The sequence below is a fragment of the Grammomys surdaster genome, unplaced genomic scaffold, assembly GCF_004785775.1.
Source record: "Grammomys surdaster isolate TR1022 unplaced genomic scaffold, NIH_TR_1.0 126531, whole genome shotgun sequence".
NCBI classification, from domain to species: Eukaryota; Metazoa; Chordata; class Mammalia; order Rodentia; family Muridae; genus Grammomys; species Grammomys surdaster.
Window position 1 is genome coordinate 4,095,495 of NW_021621323.1, and position 20,859 is coordinate 4,116,353.

Here is a 20,859-nt window from a genome sequence, read left to right on the forward strand (position 1 = left end):
TTGATAACTACTGAGTGTGGGGGAAGCTGTGTGGTTTGGTGGGGGAAGAATTGTTGTTTCTTTGTTCCTGAATCTAATCTGGTAGAGCAAATTGTAAAACCCCTTAGGAGCTGACACAATGCTCTCCTAGCCTGACATCCACCCCAAGAACCTCTGTCCTGGTTCCAAAAATGCTTTGTTCTTGGCTCCTCCCTTTGTAAGTCCTCTGATGACGTTTCATTTTTATGCTTGTATCCTGTCTCGTCTAATTTTTAAACCAGCATAAGTAGCATTGCAAAAATCACTGCCAGTCAGGTTCTGGAGGACTCCCTTTCCCAGCAGGGCCTCCCAGGGTTTTCCCAGTCAGACTTCCCAGTCCAACCCCTACATCCTCTCTCTACCTGAGCCATGTCACGAAGTTTTTGGTGAGATTACAGGTTCAATTTCCTTTCTCCCAATGAGAACTTGTCCAGCAAGCACCTGGGATGCCTCTCCATGCAAGGAATCATCATTCCTAGTACCTTAAGCGCCAGCCAATGAATGATATATGCCCACCCTGGAAATCCCCCCACCCACCCCCCCCAAAAAATACCTATAGAGCCCATGCTCCGTTCACCCTTGAGTAAAGCTGAGCTGCCTCACTGAAGCTGATCCTGGAAGTCAGTAATCCAAACTAAAACTCTAAGGTCGTCCAAACCATCCTTCCACTCTGCTCTCTTTGTGCTTGTGGGCCGGTGGCCAACAGCTCCTGGGAGAAGGGACAACCACATCTCAGATGTAAGTCCCATTCTACCTTTGTGAGACACGGTCTCTTTGCTGATGTTTCTGCTTTGTGTGCCAGGCTAGCTGCCCTGCAAGTTCCTGGGGACTGTTCCCATTTCCCATCTCTGAGTAGAAACACTGGGATTGTAGGTGCTCACTCTGTGTCTTGCTTTTCATGTGGGGGTCTGAGGATTTGAACCGAGGGATTTGAACTTCATGTTTGCATGACAAGTGCTTCTACCCACTAAGCCATCTCTCCAGCTTCTAAGGTTTGTTTGCACTGTAATGCTTTGTTACAAACAGCCTGGCTTTAGAGTTTAAGTTTTGATTTTCCTTGGCAGTCCAATATAGCCACATTTTAGAAATGTTCCACAGATGATGGAAAAGAAATTCAATTTTGTTTTTATTTTCCACATATGGATCTTGATCTAGATAGACCTGTTATTAATTAAACTATTTCTACTTTCTGTATATTTATTTTTTATGCATTTACACTGTCATGGCAGAGGGAACATGATTTAAAATTTCCCATACTGATGTGTTTCTATTCCACCCAACCCTCATAAAGTTGTCTTTAAGTTTGTGCTGTGATATAGAGTAGCTCTGGTTGTGACTGAAGACTAGGAACTGCCTTCTTCACTGCAGCACCCCTCTTCCCCTTGCTTATGTGTAATGCTAAAGTTTTTCAAATGTTAGGTCTTTGTTATTAGCTTGGTATGCCCTTTTTCTTATTTTTAAATTTCATTATTACTATTTTAAAAGTAGACATTAACATTTTTAGCTAGTCATTAAAATGTAAAAATATTAATATTTAATACTAATATTAACATCTGCTGACAGAACATATGGATTTGGTCTTGCATGATTGTGTTTTATGTTAGCATTATTTTCACTGTTTCAATAAAGGCTTCACTAAATAACATGTATCCATTTCTTTGCCCCTGTTCTGGCAGAAAGCAGATTTTTAAAATCTTGTCAAGCCTTGTACTCTACAGGAACAAAGTCTGAAGCAGGTTTACTGAATTTTAGAGCAGGCAAGGGCAAGGGAGAAGAGAAACAGGGAGAGGCAGAAAGCCATCACCAAATCCCCACTGGTTACCTCACATGGCGCTGACAGGATCGGTATGTAACAGTCACATTCTAAATAAGGACACTGAGTTCTAACACACCCAGGTTCACAATGTAAACATAAGAGTACCAAGGCTTACGCCTCATCTAATCCCCTAACCTCCCCAGCAACAATCCTGGCTCTGAAGGCTGCCGTCACTCTCTTCTTCATACATACTAAGCTCACTGCACATGCTGTCACAGTGAGCTAGGGAAAGAGGGACAAGGACCTCCATGAGCTCACTCGCTGACTACTTTAGGTCTCTGATGCCATTAATTCAAATCATTGTTACCTATTCTTTTCTCCTTTTCTATCTGTTGCTGTACAGGAAAAAAAAAAGTTGAGAGAAAAGAACACATTAAGGTTAAAAGGACATCTTGTGAGCCAGGGGGAGCATGGCCCTACAGGCTTGCTTCTGAACTCGCAGCTCAGAAACTGTAGAACATAAGTTGTGCTTACTTTAGCCCACTAGGTCTGTGGTGTCTTCTTATAGCATGCCCAGGATATCAACAGAGCTTTTGCAATTAATGAAAATTAAACCATGCGGTACTTGAAATAATTTCCTTCACTTTTATAATTAAGTAGGGTCCTAATTCCATATAAAATGATATGTATTAGATATTTTTATGTTGCTACCTGACAAAACACCTTGACAAAGAGCCAGTAGGGAAGGAAGAGTTTATTTTGGTTTAGAGCTCTACAGGAGGTATAGCGTCATCGTGGCAGGGAAGCCCTGGCACAGGATCATCAGGTTGGCCCGGATATCAGGAAGTGGTGATCACATTTGATAGCACAAGAACCAGGACTGAAAAGCCTGCCCTAAGTCACATGCTTCCTCCAGCAAAGCTTCTCCTACGAAAGGTCCTACAAACCTCCATAACAGTACCATCGCCTGGATACCAAGTGTCCACACAAACCAGTAACGTGAGACACATGGAGCACATGGAGGACATCTCACAAAATCTGAATCTTCAAAAAGTACAGTAACAACATGAACTTTATTCATTTAGAACTATCCTATGACTGTTTACATCATTTACAGACTTTGAAGGAGCTAGCTACAATAGGTAACTAAGAATTAAACAACAAAAATAGGCAGTGAACGTCAATACCAATTCTAATGAGCACATACACTGTATAATAAAGAGAAAAGACCAGAAACTGGTTCATCGCAGTTCAGTGAGAGCTCCTGGAGTTGCCCGGCACATGTAAGGGCACGTGATCTGCAAATACTGTGCAGAAGCCAATGGCATCCCTCTGCTCTGTCTCCATCAGTTTCTAAACCACTGTTCAATTCCCATTTAATGAATTCAAACTAGTGAATCCAACACAACCATTCCACAAACAACACATACAGTCCTGTCAATGTGATTAAGGCATGAAAGCTAAATGTGACATGGACAGATGTAAACATGAATACATGCACATTTTCCTACATGCATGTTATTTACAGAAACACATTTACATTAGTTGGAATATTATAGTAGGAGGCAGATGTATAATATTCACATTAAAAGCCAACATGGAAATATGTTATATATATATATATGGAAAATAAAGGGAGAGGATAACTTTATTTGTTTTAAACTGAGGTAAAGACAAATTGAGCCTTCAAAATTAAGCTTATAAAATAATCTAGCCAGCAAAGCTTAATTGTGTAATTGGATAAATTATTGTCACGACAGGATTTAAGATTATTCTTGTGACTGTTTCAGAAACATAAGGTATCATAAAGGAGGCACAGGAATGGACTCCACTGTCCAATGGGAATGAATTGTTGAGCCCAGCAAACAACTGATAATCTCCTAGAATTACTGTATTTCTTAGAGAAAACTGAACACCGAAGCCACAGAAGAAAGCTTAGCTTCCCAAGTTCAGCATTCTAGAGACTCAGAGGACAGTATGAATATCTGCTCCAACAAATAGACATCAGACCAAAAAGACACAGGCAGGAACAGGAAAGAGCCGAGCTCACAGGTCAGAAGGCACGTCCTGAGGATACGCTCCAGTGAATGAGAAATGGAGGCAGACTTGTATACAACGTCCCCCAGGACTGATTTGAGGCTTAAAGCAATTTTGAAATAATACCTTTAAGTCTTCTTACCCAAAACCAAATAATCCTTTCTTAGTGCTTAAAGGGTTTTTCATTATTATTTAACTTTTTAAGAAAATTTAAAATTCCACAACAGAGACGAGAGAAAATTTTCTTGCAGTCTGAGCATGCTGTGAAGCACCGCACTGTGTAGTTTCTCTTGAGCGAGAGGAAATCAGGGGAAGGTTACTGTGGGGCAGGGCTCACTGCAGAACCCGGGCTGCTTTGCTGGCCCTGCTCCTCTTTCTGTGGTGAGTCAGGGTCATTCCTGCAATGCTCCCCCTCGCTGGCACTGTCCCATCCTCCTGGCAGGGACTGGTGGTCCTGAGGAGAGCTTTCACAGGCCGTGTGTGCAGGAACAGCTCCTTTCCGTTGGGGCAAGATTGTAAAAAATGCCTCCTGCCAGTCTCTTGTTTCCAAGAACTCCAGGATAATTTCAAACACTGCAACGAGGACAAATGCAGATGCTTCTTAGTCAAGGTCACCATGAGGCTGCACACGGGCTGGCACTGTGAGCCTGTGCTGAGTGCTCACCTGTCCCAATTACTTACCTCTGTCTCCTCTTCGATATCAAGGACAACCTGCCCATGGTTCTCCAGCCCTTTTGTCCTTTCCAGATTCCCCTTGGTCAGCTCTTAAGCCCCAGGAACTTACTAGCATCAGGTGTGTGTTATAACCAAGATAGCGCTCCGTCATATTCTTCATCTCTTACGTACTAACACTCACAGGTAATTATTAGCTTTCAGCTCGGCTTCTTCTATCTTCACTACAAAGAGCCACTGTGAGGAGTTTTTGCCTGCTTCCTGCTCTTGCTTTCACAGTAGTAGAAAGGAAACCAATGCCATCCCTAGGTTCACCACACTATGGAAGGGCTTTCCAGGTTATTTTGAAGAAAAGGAATTTCCACTAGGTATCAAAGTTTTTAGAGGAAATTTGTTCCTTGAATAATTAATTTCATTTCTCTAACTCCATATAGTCTGCTATATAAAAAGTATTTAGGATTACGTAAATTATTGTGTACTGACTAAAATTGTTCCTTATTAAAGGCACTAGAGAGATGGCTCAGTGGGTAGGAGAACTGGCTGCTCTTACAGAGGACTGGAGTTCAGTTCCTAATATCCACATGGCTGCTTATAATTGCCTGTAACTCATGACAGCTGTTAATCTTGAGATTCGCCAGAGAAAAACAAATTCTACCATTAGGGCCAAATTTAAGGCAAGGTTTATTACATATTAAATACTGACCAAGAGATGGGCTTTGGTCAGGACCATTCCCTGGAATTTCACAGCTGAGAATGTTGAAGGGCTTTATAAGGACAAACCTATAGGTCACCGTCCTTTCCCATGAAGCTTTGTTATTTTCCAAGAACTACAATTCCCAGCATTCCATGATGTTACCTGGTTCTTGGACAGGTGTGGATTATAGGTTAATTTGGGGCACTGCATAGCAAAAAAATATATATTGAAATTTATATTTTTATATTATAAAACAAATTAAAAATATTGAACAATGGGAGAATGATTAAATGATTATCTATTTAGAGGATGGAATATCATATAGTCACTAAAAATCAATCCCATAGAAACTCCAACGAAGTGAAGATAAGAATCCTACATCAGTAAAGCTGATAAGAGACCACAGTCACAGAAAAAAAACTGGGAGGAAACACATCCAAAAGCTAATAGCAAGTACAAGAACCTGTGAGTTTTATAGCTAGTTGTGTTTATACTTTGTACATTTTCAAAAATGTCTAAAGTATCCCCTTTTATTTCTAATGAACACATGACTTCTTTCTATCTGTCCAAATCTGAACTGCACCGTCTCTTTCAGGGTTCACTTAGGTCCACTTTAGGGTACCTCAGCAGCTTACCATGGTTAACCGCCAGGACTTTTCGACTATTCATCTTCACAAAATCTGCAAGAGGAAGCTGTGCATGTTCAATTCCGTAACTGGATGCTTGTTTAAATGTGAGTCCCTGGAAACAAAGACACTGGGACTCAGGTGTTGTGTAGTCTAGGACAATGGAGATCTTTTTCAGAAAGGACCTGAGTACAGAAAACACCAGGATAGCTTGTGTTTTAAGTCCTGACAGGAGAAGCATTTACAGTCTTTGTTTAACCACCTCATTTTGTGGGGTGAAGAAAAGATGTTCTCAGCAGGTAGGAAGCTTCTCAGTGGCAGAAATCCTGGTGGATTTCCTCTCTGCTTATTCCCTTTCCATTTCTCTCAATGAAACAATCCATCTGAACTCGAGAGAGAGAAGCACCATCATTCTCTCTGTGAGTAAAATATGTTGGTGTTCTAGGTCATGCTGGATAACTGATGAAAGACAGAGAGACTCCACAACAAGATGCATTCAGGGTCCTCAGCGGCATGGGGGTCAGCCTCTCACGGACTGAACACTACAGCTTAGCACAAGTGCTTTTTACTTAACATAAAAGGCACTGTTAGCAAGCCAATTTCCAAATACCAGAACCTCTTATACGATCTAGGGGTTGTCAGAAGGAACCATTACCTAAGCAGTTCTCAGCCATAGGAGACTTCCTGGTTTGCTAGGTAAGTCTTCCAGACTGTTCTGTAAAGGCTCTAAGAATCCTTCAAATGAACAACCCCATAAAATCTCAAAGAACAGTCACTGACTATTTACCTAAGGTTACTTCAAAGCCCAGGTGCCATTACTCAGAATTCATACCAGATACAATGGCTCTGCTAAAATTCTGCTACAAAAAATTTTAAAGGAAATTCAATCTCAATTATACACAAAGACACAAATATGTCAATGAAATAAAGCCCCGAGTGAAGAGTATTTCATTTTTTTTCTTACATTTTATTTTTCCCTTCTACCAACTAACTGTTAGGTAAGGATTTTATATTTTCTCAAACTTAAGAAAATGCTTAAAATCTTTGCCTATCCCAGACAAAAAGGCTGTCTAGGAAGTATAAGCTGAATTTCTTAACAAGTACTTAGCCTATGTAGGGGCAAAAAAGTTAGAGGAGCTAGGGGATTTTTGAAATAAAAATGCTTTATTAGAGAAACAAACACAACTCAGCAGAGGATGTTTGCACATATATTATAAATTAGAACTCCCCACTGACAACAGAAAGGCTAATGACCACTCTGAGGAGGCCCCTGGGATAGTCTAGAGCTGCTCACCTAATGCCTAGCCACATCTGACAACTTCAAAATTACAATTAAAAGAAAAATCCAGTTTCTCAGCCACATTACACCTAGGAGCCCCACAGCCATGCAGTAACCAGCGGACAGGCAGGTGTGATCATGTGTGACGTGGGAGACATTCTCCTTGCACACTGCTGCTGGGGTGTACAGTTACTTCATACACTGTGCTTACAATATTTCTTCACTTAGAAAACATACCTTTCCTTTAGAAAACTGAGATGAATTGAGCATGTCACAAAGTACACAGTAATATTCTCTTTAGCAAGTAACTTTTTATCTATATAAAAACATGCAGCAAGAAAAAAAAATGAGTGAGAAAACATATATTTAAAAAGTAGTATAGGGCCGGAGAGATGAATCAGCAGTTAGCACACTACTCTTCCAGAGGACCCGGGTTCAGTTCCCAGCACCCACACAGTGTGGCTCACAACTATCTGTCATTCCAGTTCTAGAAAATCTGACAGTATTTCTTGACCGTCAGGGGCATCAGACAAGCACATAGAGCAGACATACATGCAGGCAAAACAGTCAGACACAGAAAAATTAACTATCTTAAAAATTAGTATAAACTTGAATGGCTTAGGAACTCGTTACTATCAGAGCTTCCAGCAGCACAGATAAACCTGCAGACTCTCCAGCTAGCTGGTCAGTTCTCACAATCGACTCTGCCACCTGCCACGGTGGACTTTAGGTGGAATCTCTTTGTTCTTCAGATCCTGCAACTGGGGAATGGAGACAATAGCTGCAGCGGCCTCCCTGAGCTGCAGGAGGGTCACACACGTTAAGGGGACCTCTCTGCTTAGCTTAGGTCACCGCCACAGCAGTAGGTGCTCAAGAGCATGCACTGTTAGGATGTTGCCAGGCTTTGAGGAGGAGCACGGCGCAGTACCTTGTGATGGTTGTGGTCCACTAGCCCTCCAATCACATAGGCCTTTGACTCATCTAAGTCCTTCAGTACATTAGGTGAGTCCGACGTCAGATAAACCAGGTCTTCTTTTTTTATGAGTTCACTATAGTGCTCTGACTTGATGTGAATATCCTTCAACAACAAAGGAGAGCAAGTGTGTCATTAGCAGGACACTGAAAGCTGGCTGAACTGACAGCCTCTTTTCTCAAAATAAACCTGTCCAAAACCACCTGATATCAAGCTTGAGAGGCTACTGTTAGAGTATCATGTAAACTCCATAGCCAACTCCTTCCCTCGTATCTCAGTCCTTGAAATATTCTACCAATCTTATTTTCCCTTGGCTGGGGCCTCAGTTCCTAATCTACTAATGGCAAGCCGAGTCTCTAAAAGCTCACTTGTATTCTCTAGCTTTTCCTGTAGGGTCAACTCCAACTCAACCCAGGGGCTCTTTCCTTAATACTGCATCACCCTGCCTTTCTCACTTATCTCTATTTCAAAAATAAAAATAAAAATGCATTTTCCTGCCTTCTTGATCATATTGTTTTCCAGACAAGAAATGCCTTTTTGAATGTCTCCCATGTGACTTATCAAAGGGAAACTGTGTCAATTTAATAGAATGTGGCTGTTTCTACAAGGAGACACATCTGAAAGCTTCTTCGTCAAAACTGACACAAGGCTGAGTAAGAGCTCTAAGACTTCCCAAGTCACACTAACTGCTGGAACGATATGTCTCCAGACTCTGACTGTTATAAAATAATTTTAAAGAAAATCAAATGAAGCAGACACTTAGATTGGTACTACTGATTAATACAACTGCTTTTCTGAAAAAGAATATGCTATAAATCTGACTCTTATACTTAACGGCCTCAAGAAGGATCTGAGTAGTTAGAAGTCAGTGAGTCTGTATGTCTCTAGAAAACCAAGGATGTAAATAAGCTTAGAAAGATACAAACTATAAAGTGCGTTTGTCTAACATATTCATTATTTCTTAGAAAGAGACGTGAATCTAAAGACTGGTTAAGGATACTTTTCTTGCAAATGTCTGCACTTGGGCTCTTAATATGTGCAGCTATTAGATTAGTAGGTACTAGTGGGGAAAGCAGGACAGTGGGAGCTGAAAACAAACAGTAAACAACATGTACAGGCATAACACAGCAGTCCACTGAGCACAGGAGTCCTGAGCCAACCTGGCCACGTCTGTACTGAACCAAGACAGCCACACCTGTACTGAGCCAAGCTGGCCACGTCTATGCCTACCCAAGCTGGTCATATTTGTACATAGCCACATCTGCACATAGCCAAGATGGGCACACTGGCACCGAGCCAAGCTGACTACATCTTTACATATACCTAGAACAGGGAAATTATAAGGATACTTTTCAATCTGCTAGAAGCTGCACTAAAAAAGTAAAAAATAGATAAATGACCTTCAGTATATTTTAATATAATATGCCCGTGTTATGCCCCCACCCTTCTAAGTCAGCAAATCTTACATTTACAGCACATGCCAACTCACAATCCAGAGTCTCACATCTCAGGAATGTACAACCACGTTTGGCTATTGGTCACAGAATGGACAGTATGGATTTAGAAGAAACAAAATGTAGAGAAAGTTTCAATTTTAGAGTGAGTTTGAAGCAAAAAATCTTATCAAGGCCTTTAGATACTTCTTTTCTAAGGCAGTGGCTTAGGATGGCAGACAAGCTTCATGAGAGAAACGCAATGAGCAGCCACGTCAGCCTCCTCTGTAGCGTCTACCTGTGGAACTTTAGACATGGTATAACGACACTCAGAGTTCTGCAGTACACCACAAACAGCACAAACACAAGGCCTTGGGGAGCTTGAAGACCTTGGCCTGCCTCCTACCTTCCAGTTGACCCACCCCGGGTCATTCTCATCCATGTTCTTCTTCAGCTGGCCTCCATGGCTTGTCAAGTAAAACTGGTGAACAATTGGTGGGCAGAGGAAAGGGAGAAATCCGGTCAGTTAAGCTTACTGTTTTATCCCCTCATCACCAGGAAAACACAAAGTAGTTTTCACTGAGCTAGAGAAAAAGAACTGTGATCAACTCTGAGCGCCTGACTTGACTCAGCGGGAGAAAGAGCCCGTGTTAAGTGGGGTCTCCTCAACCGACCAGCTCCGGCCATGCTGCCTGCACCTCCACCCCACCTCTCAGCTGAGAGGTTATTATCTGTCTACCTTTGATGAGCATTCTACAGACTCCCTGGTTTTCACCAAGCTCTCATCCACCTCCCCGGGAAAGGTGTCTAACTATCACTGTTATTTTTGCTGCTGCTGAGCCTTCCCTGACATTTCAATAGCTCAATGACAAAAGCTCAATCAAGGATGCTGAGGGCCTCTGCAGGAATAAAAAGAAAGACACAAAGAGTGTCACTACTGTAGGGTATAAAATTATATAAAAGCCCAGTCCCATGTTGCGTCCACTTGGCTAATATCCACGGGAGTTCCTGGCTCTTCATGTCACTGAGGTGGCATTCACAACAGCAGTCAGCTAGTGTCCACATTTGCTCTCTAAGTTAAGAAACCCTTCTCACAACTGTCGGTAGCTCAAAAGGAAAAGTAAAACAGAACACGTCTAAGAGGCCCTGCGGTACAAACAGGCTGTGGCAGCCTACTTCCTCTCTCTCCCCACTTCCCACAGCTGGAAAGAATCAAAGCTGAGAACTGCCGTGAAGATATTCACGTATCCTAAACAAAGACACCCAACACTACACAGTGGTGTGAGGCTGGTGAGGGAGAGTCTGGGAACGACAGTGATGTCCAACATATTCTCGTAGGAAAAGTCGTCAAACAAGCACGATACAGGAGCCTACAAGTGTCAGGGAAGAGCAGCTGGAGAGACTCAAGCTTCCTGTCATGGTAGACAGGAATGGAAGCGGAGCCTCCTTCACACACACCTGTACGGGATGAGGTGCTCGGCGGTTTTCTGCATAACATCGTTGAATCTGTTTATGAAGTTTCTTAATATCCTATAAAATAACACAATTTAAGAAAGAGAGTTATCAAAGTCATCTAAGGCCTTCTATGGTATTACAGGAACAGAATAAGCAGAAGAAATGTCCAGACAGGCAAAAGTCTTTCTTTTAAAAAGGAACACGACTATGATGATTTTCATTTGATGTTCCTGAACACTAACAAAATGACTGCCTGTAAAGACGATGCTCTGTCAGTCACCTGGCCTCTGAAAGCTTCTATCCGTCTGAAATGCTACTGACGCTGTGTTAACAGACAGCAACAAACAATTTCTTTTGTAGAATTATGCTATTTCCACACCTTACCCTAGCAGCACTGGGAAAAGGCCAGATTTAAAACAAACTGTGTGTGTGTGTGTGTGTGTGTGTGTGTGTGTGTGAATGCACGTACATCTGGATATATGTCTGTACACCATGCTCATGCAGGGCCTGCAGAGGCCAGAAGAGGGGGTCAGAGGCCCTGAACCCGGAGTTACAGATAGTTGTGAGTCACTACACTATGTCACTACTGGAAACCAAACCTGGGTCCTTTCCAAGACCAAAAAGTGCTCTTAACTGAGATCTCTCCAGCTGTGCTACAGATTTTTTTTTTTTTAATTTGAGATAGGATCTCACTAAGTAGTCCAGGCTTGCTTCAAATGTGCTATACCCTAGGTTGGCCTAAAACTCTGAGATCCTTCTGACTAAGTTATCTAAGTTGTAGGATTACAGACACGTGCCATCATGCAATTCCATAATCTTTATAACTAGTATGTGGTTTCTGAGTTTTATTATCTAATTATGAGGTAAATGTCTGTCTATGCATATATAAACATATACATAAATAGGCTATACATATCAAAGCACTTAATTTAGGAGTAAGAGAGTTTGAAAAACTTACGATGTAGTCTAATATATAAACACCATCTGTAATACTGCATAAGAAAATAGAGGTCACTTAACCTAGTTCACACACAGGGACCTCGTGATACCTTTAATACCATCAACTCATCAAAGCTGCAGTCGATGATCAGGCGGAGGCTGCTACGAGCAACTTGTCTTCGAATGCGTTTCCTGTCATGTCCATCTGAGTTGGACTCCATCTGGCGTCGTTCTAGCTTCTTTCTCTTGCGTTTTTCTTTTCGTTTTTCCCTAAAATAGCAAATGACATTTTTTTTTGTTATTTGTATATTAAGATGTTCACAAACTTCTAATTAAACAAAAAATTACATTTTAAAGTAGTCATGGTTGTGTGACATATCTCTTCTGTGGGGAGAAATGGGTCAGATCGTAGTAACTTGATTTACTCCATACAATAACTTCACATATGAAGAAAACTTTGCAAAGCTAATATAGAGCTTTTTAAATGATTAACTCATTATTCAATAGTTTCATTACTAATATCATATAGGACTAAGAGAAACTTATGATTTATAAAGAATTGATTCACAACTCATCCCCTAAATGATTTTCTAGTTCAATATCATATGGAATACTAAAAAGAAAATTTCACTAAATTTACTAAAAGAACAAAAACAAAAGCCCAAGTTTTTCTAGTCTCTTATAAATTTTGGCATTAGACAATGGCTAAAACAGAAAGGCTTTCATGAAATCCTCTATTAGCCACATCATGTCAGGCCAAAGCTGACCTTCCTGCGTTGCTGCCTTATGCAGACTCAGACATGGATACCAGCGCCCTTGTCTGAGCCATCCTAGAGATCTGCTGTTAGGCAGGCAGTCTTATGTGGGAAAGGGGGCAGAGTCTAGGTATTGCAAAAAACGAAGTAACAATTCAAAACACATGTGCTTTTAATTGCAACTCGGCGTCAGCTAATAACACACATAACCTTATTTTTTCATGACTCTGTTTCAGTGTAGACAGCTTTTAACAGGACCCGATTCCCCGTTTCTCAGTAAAACGGCGCATGCTCTGAGGTACGCACTTGCGCTGTTCCCGCTGCTCTTCCCACTGTTTCTGTTTCATCAGCTTCTTCAGCTGTCGTTTAGATATCGGCTCAGCCCCTGCATCCACTCCCGGCTTCTGTCTCTCCTCCTCACCGTCACTCGCATCAGGCTTTCTTTCCTCATTAGGAGGCTCAATGGATGATGGCAGCATTTCAGATGACAAATTTGTTGCCTCTGAAAAATTTGAAAAGCAAAATTTTTTACATGAACCAATAACTTACAAAGTAAAATAACTTTGGCCAATAGAGACCACTAGATGTTAAGCTCTATCATTGATAAAAATACAAATTTAGATGAATTCTGTTTACTGGCAAAGATCTTTATCATTTGACATGAATTAAATACCATTCACTGACGGTACTGGAAGGACTATAGAAGAAATAAGTGTTTACATATAATAGAGAGGGTCATCATATGTTTTTTCCAGAATGCAAGTAGGTTTTGAGAGTTGTAAATGCACCAACAGTGGCCTAGTTAGCTTTAGCTGTCAAGGTGACATAGCCCAGGCCCAGAGTCATGTGAGGAAGGCTCAATTGTGGATAGAGGGGAAAGGTTAACAACACAGGCACTGCCCAGAAGGTCTGTGGCCATGTCTGTGAGGAACTGTCTTGACTGTTTATTAATGTGGGCAGTGCCATCCCTAGGGGGTCCTGGACATTTAAGAAAGCTAACTAAGTATGAGCACTGGAGTAAGCTGACAAGCAGACTCCATGGTCTCTGCCTTACATCATGCCCTGACTTTCCTCAATGATGAACTGTGATCTAGAAGCATAAGCCAGAGCCATCCTTCCTCTAACTTATTTTTGGATGGAGTGTTTTATCACAGCAACAGGGAACTGAACTACTGCAGACAGTTTCTGACCTAGAAATGTATCTTCTTACAATAAATTCCTATAAGCAAGTCAGAAACATACATTAAAATTTACATCATAATTTATTCATTCTAACATTTTTAAATGTGAAAAGTTACTTGAGTGTCAGCAAAGAGTAAACAATCTATGGTTCTTCTATAATATAGGTTAGTTATTCATACTAAGCAGCCAGTAAAAATGGTATTTCCAAAATTACTTATTGATGAGAGGTAATGCTTATATTTAAATCTGAGAGTCAATGCAAATACTAATACTCCTGTTATATTATTGATTAAAGCACATATACATACACACCTTCCACTTCTGTTCATGGGATATCTGTATTGTCTAACTTGGATGACATAGACAGGGTTTCTCTCTCTAATAAATGTCACTGTATATCTGTGAACACTTTAGTTATGGCTAAAAACAATATAAAAATTGATTCTGTAATCAGTCTGCAAAATTCTTAGCGCTGACCAAAATAAATCTTCATTTAAATCCAACCATGCACATCTTTATCCATAACAGGTAGAACTCAACTTGCTGACTGGGAGGAGACTAACGACACTGATATGTCTTTTTTACTAATAACAAAGTGTACAAGTGTTTGCCTATTTGTCCCTACCCAGACTAAGCTTGATTTACTAAATGGAATATGGCTTTAAGAAACATTCTGAGATTCTTCTTTCCTACAGAGCAAGCTAGTTAATCTAAGCCAAACAAAAACAAACAACAAAACAGTTACTCTTCACGATGCAATATTGAGGACAAACTTCTGCAGAACTTAAGCAGCAGTTCTAGTCTGCTTCTCTTTCAATGTGCAGAGTCACATTACTTGAGACTTAGTTGACTCTTATTTCAAACTGACAGGATGAGTGAGCAGATACGGTATTTCAAGGAATTTTACAAGAAAATGAAGAAAGTAATATCAAAGTTACTAACTCCTCCCGTCTCTAGTAATTCCTATGAAACAAGGCATCTCAAAGAGATGAATGAAATTGTGGCATTATGACTCAAAGCCAGCTCCAACACCAACACTTCCCAGTAACCTAAAACCTTGAGTGGGGGTAATACTGGAGGGATAGTGCTGACTGGACGCTGTTGGCAGATGGCTCTAAAGGCATTAAATAAGACTCAAAAATGTGTAGACCCAAAGCCATGGACAGTGTGAAAAAACCAATTCTCATTGATCATGAAAACTTAAAAGCAGAATTGAAATGGACAGGGAAGCATTTTATGAAACAAATTTCCAAGAGAGCATATTTCTATTTATCCGTGGCAATATTTTTCAGTAGTTCTCTATGTTGTTCAAATTCTGAAGTGTTGAGCTAGCTATACTGTAAGAATTACAAAAGCCCTGTTTTATAGCTCTCTTACACCAGGGGGCGCCTTTGTCTTTCGCATCTAAAAATGTCTCCAGATAAATTTAACTTGACCTATCACAGAATAGTAACATTTTTGAGCAGCCTATCATGAACTAGTCCTAACATAAATGTGTTTTATCAATTCTCGAAACACTGTGCTGGGTGAGTTTCCTAAGCTTTAATTAAATAAGCCAGAAGAACTGAACAACACAGGAAATATGTTTCGTTTTATAGAATACATGAATGCAGATAAAATACTAGCTGGCTGTCTTATTGGCTAGACTTTACCAAGATCGCTTCCGCGCCGACTGTCTACTAGTGTGTTCAAACATGGCACTTTTGGACACACTAGGTTTTAGTTTTGAGTCATAAATCTCTATGGCAGCGAGTCTGGGGCTCCTGCCTGACCAGCAGTGATGCTCACAGCACATTTTCATCCACTAATCCAAGTTTAACAAGTACTTAAGAACATTACAGAAAGATAGAACGTTAAGTGTGAGACTTCTGCGTATCTCTGAAAAAAAAAAAAAAGCTGGATGGTTAACTCATGGATATAGGTTATCAGATGGGATTACAAAACTCAAAATTGAATAATACTGACAAAGACTATTTGGTGTCGAGAGCATACGTCACCTAATGGTAAAGACAAAGCCCGACAAAAACAGGGCTTTTACCAAACCGGCTAAAACAAAACAGCCCTCGTAGTTTTTAAACTTTCTTTTTCAGTGATTGCTAAAATCAATACATGCCTGCTTCAGGGTACTTTTATATTATGTATTTTTTAACGCGTTGGTCACTACCGCAGTAGCGATAGCCCTTTGTTCAGCTGTTAAAGTCCCTTTGGCCGGAATTCTGGCTTGGGAGGGAATCTCAGGAAAGCTTTTGTTTTTTAAGTGAATAATTTTACACCTCTGGACGTACAACCACATTTTAAACACAAAATATTTCAGCGACAACCAGTAACACGTCCATCTTAAACTCATCCTCAGCTCACCACGAGGCTGGGCTGCAACTGCAGCAACCGCCCCTCGCCTTCCTACATCTGACCGCCTGGCCCAAGGAAGAGAAAAGAGGAAAGGCAGGGAAAACGCCTCGCCTGCCCTCTAGGCACAACGCAGCACTGCGACAAGCCACCCTTAGACGCCACATTGCCCTTTCTGCCACACTTCCGGTAGGACTCCCAGGAACAACAGAAACCCCGGGCAACGGGCGCTACTACCGGGCACGACCACGCGCAGACACAGGCCAGCTGCGCACGCGCAAACACAGGACGGCCGCGCACGCCCCCATCGGGCCCTGCGCCCGCGAACGAATCGCAGCTCACCAATCATGACGCTGGACGGCGGCACGTGAGGGGGGAGGGGCGGGGAAACGCGCCATTTCCTCTGCGAACCCGCAACTACTTCCTAGGCCCTTGCCCTCTACTCCGGAAGCCCTGATTGCAGCAGAGAATAGGGTGGTTCACGGTCCTTTGGCATCCGAAAGAATACCAAAGAGTAGTGGCGCGACAGCCGCAGTGCCATATTTACCAAGCCGCGGGGCCTATGGGGAACGGCGAGGTGCGGTCAGAAAGCCTTTCGGAAGTGCTCTCTGCTCCACGCGTTGGTCCTCCTTCAGAAACTTCAACTCCCAGAGGCAGAGGCGGTGGTTGCACGCCCGATTACGGCAGTTACGGCTTACGTCATCGGACTGCGCTAACTCCAAACTAGGGAAAGAGGAGGGGCCTGTAGGGGGCGGGGTCAGGACCTGAGTTTTGCGGGAATGGTTAGTGGCTACCACGAGGTGTTTTTTCCCTGTCACGCTTTGAGTTTCTACTCACGGGCATTTATTCATGTGTAAGCTCGGGTCTCGAGGCGAAACTAGCCCCACTTAAAGAAATTGAAATGCTCTTATTTTTTTCTGTGTTAAGAGAATCACCTAGCATTGCCCAAATTATTTCTAATTTATATAGGAACAAGTTACAAATATCACATGGTCTTTAATAAGTGAAAAAAATTTAAAATGAAAATTTTAATAAAAATTAAGTTGGGAATGTTAAAGTTTTTTTTTTATGTCCTTAGTAAAACATATACTCTACAATCCATTCTTTGAGGTTTTCCTATGCTATTTTGCAAAACACTAGTCATAGTTCATCGTTTGTAAATACTTGACCTTATATAATCTTTTTGCTAAATATAGATCAAGTCAACCGAGGGAAAAAAACTAAAACAGTTGGGTAGGCTGGTTTTTTTTTGTTGTTGTTTTTTTGCTTTAATTTGGCTTTTCTGATTGATGACTTGTAGAATTTGAAGTTAATAACTATTTTCAAATAAAGACCCATAATTAGATTTTTCTTATTGCTTTACCTTTGAACATGTTACAGGCTCTTAAATGAACTGAAACATCTCTGAATTTAGTCGGAGGGAAAAGATCTTTCTTAAACTCTGTTTTTATTTGGAAAAATATGTGATCCAGGATTCTGGTGTGGATCTCTCAAATCCAAGAGATTTCTGTTAACTGAACATTGGCAGTAAATTGTGGATCCATTTATGATCTGTTAGTAGGGCATCTTTTTTAAGCTGCCTCCATATCAGGGCAGAGAGTAGCTGAGAGAGGATTAGTAATTGGATATAGAGCCCTTCACATGTAGGTCATGAAATTCAGGCTGGCATAGTGGTGTGCCAAACCTTCCAGCAGCTGTTCCATTGCCCCTATGGGATCTGTCTTATAAATAATAGTACGTTTTTAGAGGTAATGCCTGGCATCCTCGATATTTAAAAGAGTTTTTATTGTTTTTTTGTTTTTTTTTATTTATTTATTTTCGAGACAGGGTTTCTCTGTGTAGCCTTGGCTGTCCTGGAACTCACTCGGTAGACCAGGCTAGCCTCGAACTCAGAAATCCACCTGCCTCTGCCTCCCAAGTGCTGGGATTAAAGGCGTGAGCCACCACCACCCGGCTATAAAAGAGTTTTTAAGTTATGAGAAAATCCTAATTTTAATGTTGTCAACAAATTTGACTTGGTTATTTGATCTCATGGTTGCAGAATCAATCCAGAGTATGGAAAACAAAAAGTTACCAGTAAGAACTGCAGTTTAGCCCAAGACAGAAGCATATAAAAAGTTTAAAGTCATGTGATGTGAGGAAGTCATTGATTTATAAAGCTCATGCTTATGGAGCACATTTGACAGTTCTTGGTGTTTGACTTAGGATCTTGTACAACAATGACTAAATGATTATCTCTGTCAAAGAAATAGGGGGTCGGGAGGTGAGTACATACTGAAGATGCCTGCTGTATAAAGGAAGAAAGGAATGTTTCTTGAGGGTGTAGTTTCAGATTTTGTAATTTTGCTCCATTTTGGAAAGTAAACAGTTTTTAAATAAAGAAAAAGAATTTAAAAGCTGGGGACAGTGAAAGCAAAGTATAAAACATGAAGGTTTTACATCGTGACAGAAGAGCAATGGGTAGCATAAGGAAGAATAGCTGTAAAGATGTTTCTAATTTGAACAGTGGTAGAAATATCATTCTATTAAATGGGTAATTTAGAGAATACTAGAAGGAAACTGGATTTTAAGTAAACATATTGCAAGTTTGGATATGAATATATGCGAAGTCTGGGGAATCTGCAGGCATCGAAATAGAAACAGACTTTAAAATCAATAGTTCATGTTTGTACTTTTAACCAATATAAGAGGTTTTCATGGGTCACAAGCTGATAACATTTGTAGGATCAGGAATATAGCAAAGGAGAGAAGTTATCTGCAGGGAAGCCTGAGAGGGTGTTCCCTTTTTAATCAGAGTACAAGCTCCAAGTGGCAATATGGCCACCTGATAGCAGGCCTTAAGTTTTGAAAGAGCAGCCAGAAGTTGAATTTGTATGAAATCTGGTGTGTTGGTATTGACACTGCCTTGCTTTTTAAAATATTGAGGAGCCAATCTAGAAAATAATATACGGGATTCTAGAGAAATTGAAACTAGAACTACATACACAAACCTGAGAAAATGATGTCACTGCCTCGAAGATACTTTCATTGCTGTGTTCCACGTAAGCACTCCCCATCACCAAGATAGGCAGTGCCAGCCAATGAACGAACTAAGAAACTGTTAAATATATAATGAACTGCCAGCCCTGAAAAAAAAGAGAAATCTTGTCTCTTGCCTAAGTATGGAGGGGCTCGGGAGACGTTGTGCTGCGAAATAGGCTAGAAGAGTTTAGGTTTGCACTTACTTATGGAAAGTAATATTCAAATACACTGAAATAGGGGATAAAGCATCAGGTACCAGAAAGAGGAAGCACAGGGGAGGTTGAGGAAGATGTGAAAAAAAGTAACACATATAAGAAACACATCCAGAGAGTAGATGAATAACCCGAGAACCGTATATTGATTTCATACTAATGGAATAGGTTTTAGTTGATTTCCTCACAAAGGAAACAACAGTAGTAGGCTAACTGTGAGTGACGGACATCTTAACTTTCTTCCCCATAGCAGGCTTTCTCCTCGTCATGTGTAGCTCACAGTGTCATGCTGCATGCCTTAAATGTATGCAATAACAGTTATAGAAAACAATAACGTTTATGCAACTTAATCACGAATAAATATTGGACACCTTGAACAAATTGTATCTGTGTACCAATTTCTGAGAGCTGGCAGCCGGTTTGTTAGGTTGACCTGCAGACTGTAGAGTAGGCCGAAGTCTCCAGACAGAACAGAGTTCTAGGACACAGCACACGGTAGTAAGTGTGATTGTGAGCATTGCGCAGGCACTAGAAGTTCCAAGTCAATCTGGTTATGATTGTTAAGTCTGAGTAATCTTTAGCAAGTTGAGAGTGGTAGGCATGGGGGTGGGGGCGCAGAGTAACACGAGTAAACAAAAAGAGGGGGGAAAGAAGTCCAGATACAACAAGGAAGAGCAGACATGAAGGTTGTGACACCAATACCCGGATGCTATTTTTCGATAGTGACAGAAAAGGTATTTGTAGTCTTGAAAGTAGAAAAGCAGTTTTATCCTTCTCTTAAAAATACAGATAATGCATAGCCAGCAAGATGGCTTAGCGGATAAGAGTGCTTGCTGCCAAGTCTGAGGGCCTAAGTTCAATATCCAGGACCCTTAAGGTAGAAGGAAAGTACTTGACTCCTGAAAGTTGCCCTCTGACCTCCTCAAAAGCACTGTGGCATAAGCTCACCCACAGTAAATAAGTTTTAAACATTTTTATTGATTCTTTGTGACTTTCACATCATGTACCCCAATCCTACTCACCTGTCCACCCCTTTGTATCTGCCCACCAACCTTGAACCGATCCCCTAAAAGAAAATAAAAAGCAAAACAAACAAAAAAAAACCAAAATTAAACCGAAACAAAATAAAAAACGAAAACAACAACAACAAAAAAGTTGTCCTGGAAGCTGTAGTGTGTCACACAGTATACCTGTTTGTTCACGTATCTGTACTTGCAAATGTTCAGTGCAGTGAGTCATTGGTTTGGGTCGAGGCCTCTGGCTTCTGCTACACTATCAATATTGAATCCTCACTGGGACTTCTCTAGGGTCTATAGTTGTTACCCTGTGTCCTGGAGATCCTACAGCTTTGGATCTGCAGTGGCTGGCCCTTTCACAGGCTCTAGCAGTTCGTAGATGGGGTAGATACTGGGGTGGGCCAACTCAAAGCCCTGGATCTAGGCCTGGGTATAGCTGAGTTGG

General features: G+C 41.1%; 1 protein-coding gene across 3 annotated transcripts; it reads right to left on the reverse strand.

The window, feature by feature from the left end:
• Positions 1 to 2,510: 2,510 nt before the first annotated feature.
• On the reverse strand, positions 2,511 to 16,831 carry Trmt10a (tRNA methyltransferase 10A). Of its 3 annotated transcripts, none has more exons than XM_028760451.1 (8): positions 16,713 to 16,831; positions 12,944 to 13,139; positions 11,993 to 12,152; positions 10,947 to 11,018; positions 9,895 to 9,969; positions 8,011 to 8,160; positions 5,813 to 5,918; positions 2,511 to 4,384 (listed from the first exon to the last, which is right to left on the reverse strand). In XM_028760451.1, the coding sequence occupies exons 2-8, from the start codon at positions 13,114 to 13,116 to the stop codon at positions 4,128 to 4,130; spliced, it is 993 nt and encodes a 330-aa protein (XP_028616284.1). In that variant the 5' UTR covers positions 13,117 to 13,139; positions 16,713 to 16,831; the 3' UTR covers positions 2,511 to 4,127. The 3 variants fall into 3 exon arrangements, with proteins under 3 accessions (XP_028616284.1, XP_028616286.1, XP_028616285.1); XM_028760453.1 differs by lacking the exon at positions 16,713 to 16,831 and adding an exon at positions 16,403 to 16,435; XM_028760452.1 differs by lacking the exon at positions 16,713 to 16,831 and adding an exon at positions 14,132 to 14,207.
• Between the last annotated feature and the right edge of the window lie 4,028 nt (positions 16,832 to 20,859).

Excerpts from the sequence above, each read along its gene's own strand:
- Trmt10a (XM_028760451.1), bottom strand. The coding sequence starts at position 13,116 with ATGCTGCCATCATCCATTGAGCCTCCTAATGAGGAAAGAAAGCCTGAT. Across the intron at positions 11,019-11,992 it reads ATGAGTTGATGGTATTAAAG|GATATTAAGAAACTTCATAA; the intron begins GTATCACGAGGT and ends GTTATTTTATAG. Across the intron at positions 4,385-5,812 it reads AGTCCTGGCGGTTAACCATG|TGTTTGAAATTATCCTGGAG; the intron begins GTAAGCTGCTGA and ends TCCTCGTTGCAG.